The sequence below is a fragment of the Poecile atricapillus genome, chromosome W, assembly GCF_030490865.1.
Source record: "Poecile atricapillus isolate bPoeAtr1 chromosome W, bPoeAtr1.hap1, whole genome shotgun sequence".
NCBI lineage: Eukaryota > Metazoa > Chordata > Aves > Passeriformes > Paridae > Poecile > Poecile atricapillus.
This window is the reverse complement of record NC_081288.1, coordinates 106,390,404-106,398,369: the sequence shown is the minus strand read 5'-3', so window position 1 is coordinate 106,398,369 and position 7,966 is coordinate 106,390,404. Positions and strand designations below refer to the sequence as shown.

Here is a 7,966-nt window from a genome sequence, read left to right as displayed (position 1 = left end):
GATACCTTATATTAATGCACAGATGACAGGATCAAGCAAATAGATTATTTCTGTAGACATCCTATACCCAGAATTCAAGAAAACTTGATTGCTTAAGCCATGATCACAGAAATGTTTTGACCACTGCTGAGTTGCATGTCAAAAAAGTTGTTAAGATGTGACCCCAAACCAGAATAGTCCTACCCAAGGATGGCACATTTATATCCCAGGTTGAACCAGGACTAAATTTGCCACACTTTCAGATGTGTACCTTTCAACATGCTGCCTTTGACTAATGTCTTGGCAGCTGCAAGTGTGAAATTCATTCTGGATTTTGCCTTTGACTTTCTAGGCTTCCTGATCCAATTTGGTGTTCGATGGGAGGTAAATGGTGAGTGTAGGTGGCCAGAGATGGGAAGGCTGGATGGGGGTGAGGGTCTTCCTCCTTCTGTGGCAGCTAGTAATTAATTCTGCTCAATCCCTGGCAGGAATCTGCCACCCCCTTAGTTTTAGATGAAAAATCAATCTCCTCTATCTTTTATCACAGTATAGCTTATCCCCAAAGATTTATATGTGAACAAAGAGCATACCTACCAATCTCCACTGCATTTATGAATGGGTTCATACTCCTTCAGGGCTTATTTGCCTTGCTACAGAATTGAATTGAAAATATCTGAAATATCTGAGACATTAGTTATGGGATCTCCCTCCTAATTTGCCAGAGCTTGTCTACAACAAAGAATTTGGGTCTGTGGAGAATGTTAGAAAGGTTTTCAATAGCTAGCGGAGACATGAAATCAAATGTAACCTAAATAAGCATTTGTTCGTGTGTATAAGCTACAAGGGCCAGTGCTTCAGTTTGAAAATCAAAGATCCCTCCACTAGCATTGTGAATAGACACTATCTTAAAAGAGTAGAAATAATAAGTTAAAATAAACCTGGAAAAGCAAATGTTGGCATCTTGTGTTCTTCTGAAGGATTATTTAGATATGGGTCTTGTTGCAATCACAGATGCCTGGGAACACTTACAGCCTGAGGTGAACAAAAAGTCAGAGAGAAGGATGGCAAGGATTGTCAGCAATACAGAATTACTTCCATGCTAATCCGGTGATTCTCAAGCAGAATGCTTCATCCTGAAAAAGAGCTGACCTAGCAAGGTGTGATAAAATCTACCAAATCATGAATAGCAGAAAGAGGATGATTAACAACAGTTGTTCATTGCCTCCACCCTTCCTCCTCTCCAGCATCCTCCTTCTTCTCCCCCCTTCTCCTCACAGGACTAGGTGCTCTCCCTCCTGTCCCGCATCCATTAATGTCTGGGGGTCGAAGTGAAGAGAAAGAAGGGGGAACAGACTTCCAGGCATGGTGGCACAGCCTTCTACACACTTCCCCTAACCCCCAAAAAAGCAGAAGACAAAAACAAAGGAGGAAACAAGAAAGAAATGTTTAAAAGCAGCAAAAATATCCCAAAATAAAATCCAAAACATCCGCTGCCTCTGAGCAGGTGGCAAGAGCACTTTTGCATCTCGGCAGCAGCAAATGGCAGTTCTCCGCAGAGCAGCGCAGGTACCTGGTGGCAGCTAGGAACACACCTGCTCGCTTGCCACACTGGCCTCTGCCAATGCATTGTCCTGCCATCATTCCATAACCCTGAACTTGGAGATGTCTGAAGTGTCGATGCTGCCTGAGGAGACTGATGAGGAGGTTGACAAGGAGCCACAGTCCCACCACCCCTGCCACCACTCCTACGCTGAGGACAAGGAAGAAGACAGAGGGTGTGGATGACCTCCATGGCAACACCCTGCTACTACAGTTGCTTGTGTGTGGTGGCAGTGCGGTGGGTGACAGTTTGTGGCCCCCCCTTCAGGATGGCCCACAGAAGGCAGTAGCAGTGGGGTGCACAGGGGTGGCAAGAACAGTCTGGTGAAGCCACCCTACTCCCTACATCACTCTCATCACCATGGCCATCCTGCAGAGCCCTGAGAAGTGGCTGACGCTGAGCAAGATCTGCAAATTCATTAGCAAGCACTTCCCTTACTACTGGGAGAAGTTCCCTGCATGTCAGAACAGCATCCACCACAATCTCCCTCAGTGACCACTTTGTCAAGATTCCTCAGGATCCCAGCAACCCTGGCAAGGGCAACTACTGGATGCTGGACCCCAAGTCCATCAACATGTCTGACAACAGGAGCTTCCTGCACTGCTGAAAGTGCTTCAAGCAATAGCAGCTCTTGGCACCCGAGCTGCTGCTGCATATCACCCTGCTACAGTTAATGCTTTTCCTTAGACGTGAGGGGAAGTGGGATAAGATTTTGTATTGTGATATGTTTTCCTCCCTCTGAAACAACCCTGAATGGCAGAGGGACTGTGGTATCAAAGCCCACTCTGATCCTTTGGTGTTGGCCCTTGAAAAAGAAAATAAGGCCAACAAAGGGAAGCTCAAACGGTGCTGTTCAAGCTGCAGCATCTGCCAGAGGTGCATTAGGGTGAGTAAGGCCTACCAAGCAGCAGCCCAGCAAGAACAGGGCTTAACTCATTTAATCAGCCCTTCCTTTAGGAGGCAGGAGGAGGAAGAAGTGGACTTGGAAGCTCCACTTCCCCCTCTGCCCCCTCCAGACCTGGAAGATCCATTTCCCCCTCCACCTCCTCCAGATAGCTTTAAGGGGGCATCAGCCCCAACACCCTCAGATAGCCCTACTGCATCCTGGACCAGAAAGCAGGTACTACAGGCACCCTTACAGGAAGCAATAAGACCGGAAGGGCCAATGGTAGTTAAGGTACCCTTTTCTACTATCAACCTATAGGCATGGGAAAAGGTCACAAAGAATTATCAAAGTGACCCAGTAAACACTGCAAAAAGTTTGCAATATATAGTCAAGCAACATAACCCAGACTGGAGTGACATGCAATTGTTATTAGATGCATTAACCAAAACTGAGAAGCAATAGGTTCTAAAAAAAGCAGGGGACCTGGCAGAGGGCCATTATAAAACATTACAAATAGATGTAAAAGAATACTTTCCTCTACAAGACCCACAATGGGATCCAAATTGGTCAAGTGAAAGAAGAAAGTTAGAAAGCTATCAGGAGTGGATATTAAAGGGAGTGGAGAGGGCTGTACCTAAAACCATAAACTGGGAAGCCTTATATGCAATCAAACAAAGTCCTTCTTGTAATTTTTAAAAAAAATTCTTTTTAATTTCTTTTTTCTCTCTCTTGATTCTGCTGCACTTCTGTAATTTTTTTCACTTCTGGATTTCTCAGTCTCCTCTGAGCTGAGCTCCTTGGGGATATTCCCTCACGGGGAGTCCCACTTATCACAGTACTCCTGGTCAGGAAAAAGACTCCAAAGCCTGTTAGGATCTTGTTTCTCTTGTTTACTAGGATGTTATCACAAAACTTGGCAGGTCTCTCCAGACTATCTGCACAAGTTCAGTTCACTGCAATCTGGCTCATTTTCTTCTGATGGTACAGAATGGCCTTGTGGCTCACTTTGTGTCTCACTTTGGCTTTGAAAGCTCAAAATGGCCCCGAACTATGCAGTTCTTTTATCTTTATACTTATTCTTACCCAATTAACAATAGACACATATATTATTTTTCTTAATGACCCAATGACCCATCACCTGTGTGCTCCACTGCGGCATTTTCTAACCAATCACCTACTATTACCCAAAAACCTCTAGAAGAAGAACATGAAGAAAGAAGAAGGAAAAGAAACAACACCCAAAACCCTCCATCTTGTCTTCTGCTTTCTAAACTATTTAAAACTGTAATTTTTCACCCAGTGACTTAAGAAACTTTCTAATCTATACACTCACACTTTTAGCTTTTCTATCTAACTTTAACAGTTGTTTTCATGTATCACCATGAAAACATGCTCATAAATTTCATATTGTATGAAATTCAGTGTTTTTCTGGATCTCAGAGCTAAGCATCAGAAACAAGTGCATACACTCTGTGTCTCAGACTCCAACACTTCTGAATCTCCCTCGGAATTCCTAGATCGTTTGAGGGATGCCATGAACAGATACACACCACTGGATCCAGGGTCTGAAGTAGGAATACAGCAGTTAGTTAATCTATTTCTGGGACAATCCACAGGGGACATTAGGCATAAACTCCAAGAGCTTTGGGGGGCAGATGAGTGGAACTTAGAAGCCTTATTGGAAGAAGCATGGAGGGTTTTCAGCAATCGAGAAGAGGGATATAAGCAATAAATGAAGAAGCTAGTAGCAGTGGTACAGGAGGAAGGAAAAGGGAAAGGAAAGCATGGACAAGGACCACCCGAACGAGGCCCGTCTCGACTGGGTAGAGACCAATGTGCATACTGCAGAGAATTTGGTCACTGGAAGAATGAGTGTCCAAAGCGGAAACGAGATGGCCAAAAGAAACAAGGAAAAGGAGGGGTGGTTGCGGTCACACATCCCCAAGAAGACTGAAGGGGACCTGAGGAGTCCACCCCAGCAGACCTTTAACTTCCTTCTAAAAGTTAATTTTATGCTTTCTTCTACTAGTAAGGCAGTGGCAGCTACTGCCTGGATACAGGTGGGTCACCCCCTACTAACAGGGTTTAACAATTTTGACAGGTAAGCCACTGGGTTTCCCCCCCCCTCCCAATTTTGTGCTAGGACTGCATGGGCTACCCCATTTTTTACATCTACAAATAGGTAAAAAGGTTTATCTAAAGCAGGGAGACTTAGAGCAGGGGCACTAATTAATTTTTGTTTTAAATTTTCAAATCTCTGTTTATCTTTTCCATGTAATTTCATCTTTTACTAATTTTTCATACAGGAATTTAACAGCTTGGGTGTACTCTTCTATATCCTACAATATCCCAACAGGCCTAAAAGTTTTCTGATTTCCTTTTTAGCTTTTGGCTGGGGGAGTGAGGTGATCCCTGTAATTCTTTCAGGATTTAATTGCCAGCTCCTGCTGAAAATATTAAGAGAATCCCTCCATTTTTGTCCCCTGTGGGGATGTGCCCACCCTTCACAGAACACGGGGGGGAGATCTCATAATATATTCAGGATGAACTTAGGTATTTAGACCAAGGAGGCTCAATCTTGCAAGACGTGGTCCCAGATATATTGTATGTGAATCGCCCGGGGCAAGAGAGAGAGCGAGGTGCCTTGGGTGCTTTCTCTTAAACTAGGGGAAGGGGGGTGGTCAGGGGATGCAGGAGGTTAACAGCCAATGAGGTAGGGAAAAGGTGATAGTAAAAGGTCTTAAAATCTTAGAAAATTCGGGGACTTAGGTTTGGAAAGCCCTAGGAAAAGCAGGCCCTGGGAAATGTTAGGCCTTGTGCTTGCTAAAGACCAGGTCAAGCTGCACCTGTGTAGTCAGTATATGATAAATGATACAATTGTTAGATGTGGTTAGATATAATTATTGTTTAGAGAACATGGGTGATGCCGAATTTTGCCCCAAAAGGCGATAAATAACTGTCTAAGAGACGCAGTTTAAGTCAGATAGACAGGAGGTATTTTATTAGCAACGTGCACGTTGGGGAAATCTCTAAAGGGAGTTTTCCAAAGTCTTACAGCAAAAGCGTGCCTTTTATACAGTTTTAGGTTTGGGATTACATCATATCCATGCATATTCATATGGGGCGTGCCGTAGGCGGGGCGTGGGCGGAAACTTCTATTTTGAGGATCTTTTCGGGGGTCGTTCCGGTCGGCCTTCATCGTGGGCGAGGGTCTCCGAGGAGTCTTCCTCCTTAAACTTTTGAACTTCTTTCCAAATTTGGTCCTTTCCCGGTGTAGTTGGCCGAGTTCCTAAGCTCCTAGGGCCAACTTGTCATATTGACATTAGGCATGCTTTAGCTTCGGCTTGAATTACGCTTTGTCCGGTGATTTTTCATCCTTATCTTCCCCTCCTGTCGTTGTGTTTATTGCTTCCAGGTGTTCCCTTCATATTCTATGTTTTAACCCATTATTTCTCGAAGGCTATCTATTTTATGGCTTCATTCCCCCCTTTTCTTATGACTTACGAATTCTTTCGTCAAGGTCTGATCCTAAGAGTGCTGATGTCTGATCCTAAGAGCGCTGATGCGCTCGTACCATAGCCCAAACCATTTGGGTCCTTTTCATTATGATCCTTAGCTTCCACCACATAAAAATATTTGTAAAAGTTAAAACCAACAGGGCTCCAACTACCAATATCATTGGGTGCACCAGGTAATTGAAAACCTGTGTAGCTGTTGGGGAAAATCCTGTGAAGATATCCCACCAATGATGCTGGCCTACTTGTTCTACTTCGGTGAGGACATTCTTTATTCTTTCTGAATCATGTTCTACCTGCCATACCATCCGTGTAGTTGTTTGATTCACTCTTTGCACCAATTTCTTTACTTTAGGGTGTGCGAGCATTGCTTTGAGAATTTTGACATCCATCCCTATTTGCAATTCTGGTATTTCTCGATACAGGTTAAAATCTGTGTTAATTAGCTGTTGAGTAGTTATTGGGACAGTATAATGAAAATCGCAACCCACTATTTTGGTAAAGTTGCATACACAAAAGTTAGTATTGTTAGTTTCCTCTTGGCAATTATCTATAGTGACATTGTCACAGGCTGTCCGTACGCAAGCACACCCATTCCCTATATAGTAAACTTGTGACTGTGTTCTATTATGCAAAAGCACTTCAAAGGTGCACACTCTATTTTCAGCATCTAAGCATAAATCTTCTGCCTCTACTACAGCGTTTTCGCAAACATAGCCTAGCTGTCCTCTAGGAATACATGCCTCTGTGCTAACCGATTGCCACTTATTTTTGATATAATCATAACTGGCCCAAACATTGTGATCTATTGGCTTGACAATGACATCTTGTTGTATTGTCCCTAGGGTGAGGATAGGAAAAATAGCTCTTTCCTCTGCCGCACTGATGGTGAGGACATAAGCTTCGATCTGTTCCTGTTGAGGTTCATAAGTGAAGTTTACTAACTGCCACCAGGCTTGGTGGTCCTTCTCGAATTGTGTAGTATGATTGTCCTTTAATATTGTTTCTCTTAGTTTTTGAGGTAATATACCTGACGTTCTTTCTCTCATTATTCCTGCCGCTACCGATTGTACCCACTGTTGTGTCTGAGAGCATTGGATAGCGAGTGCAATGTCTTTACTAAGTTCTCCTGTGTAATTAGCGAGCTTTACAAAATCTTCTGCAGTATGGTTTGCTACCATGGTTAGTAATTTTACTACTAGCGATTGTGTCTCTGCCAATGTAAGCATAGATGAACTCAGCGGCACTTTGAGTTTTCCTAAGTTGGTGGTGACAGTGCTCAATTTGTTCACCAATACCTCTTGATCTACTGCATTCAGTATTCCAAATCTAGTACCAACCCATCCACTTATATCCCTTTGCGCCCGCCTGTGATAGGACCTAGTTGCTAGCCATGCATTCCATCTCTTAAGGCTTTGCTGTATAAATGGTCGGCAATCCTTCTGCAGATGTGTAACATCGGCATGTATATTCATCTGCACCTTTTTCAGGGAATAAGTGGGGTCCAATAATAATTTTAGTTCATTAGATTTCCTTATCACTTGAGGCCCTACAAAGGTTAAATTGTGCACTACTTTGCATTCCGCTGGTGGAGTGGTTTCTTGGGGCTAGTCTAGATTTGGATATAAGGAGATCACGTCTTCCGATAGTGCCACCTTATATTCAACAGCATGCCCACCAGGGACCCCCTCTAGGCTAAGACCTTGTTCCGGTATCTTCAACTGTCTTTCGCATATGAACGACATCGATTGATCCAATCTAAATGCCATCTCACACCGTGCCTTCCCTTCCTCGGGACCACCAGATGCCACGATCTTTCTCGCAGGAAAAAGAAGAGGGTGAGGGTCAAGGGTTATGTTTTGCGGACGCAGCTCCCCAAGCGAATCTTTTCTATAAATTACTGTGTTTTGGGGCTGTGATCCGGTTGGATCTTCCCGGAAATCACTCCACCGACATGAAATTGGGCCTTTTTGCTGCCTCCAAATA

General features: G+C 43.8%; 1 protein-coding gene across 1 annotated transcript; it reads left to right on the top strand.

Moving 5' to 3' along the window:
• The first annotated feature begins 770 nt into the window (after window positions 1-770).
• On the top strand, window positions 771-6,924 carry LOC131592125 (forkhead box protein D1-like). The gene is given in 8 exon segments (XM_058863408.1): window positions 771-782; window positions 1,564-1,700; window positions 1,741-1,811; window positions 1,847-1,920; window positions 1,922-2,061; window positions 2,063-2,268; window positions 2,596-2,699; window positions 6,826-6,924. Coding segments are annotated over 8 exon segments (843 nt in total).
• The last annotated feature ends 1,042 nt before the right edge of the window (window positions 6,925-7,966 follow it).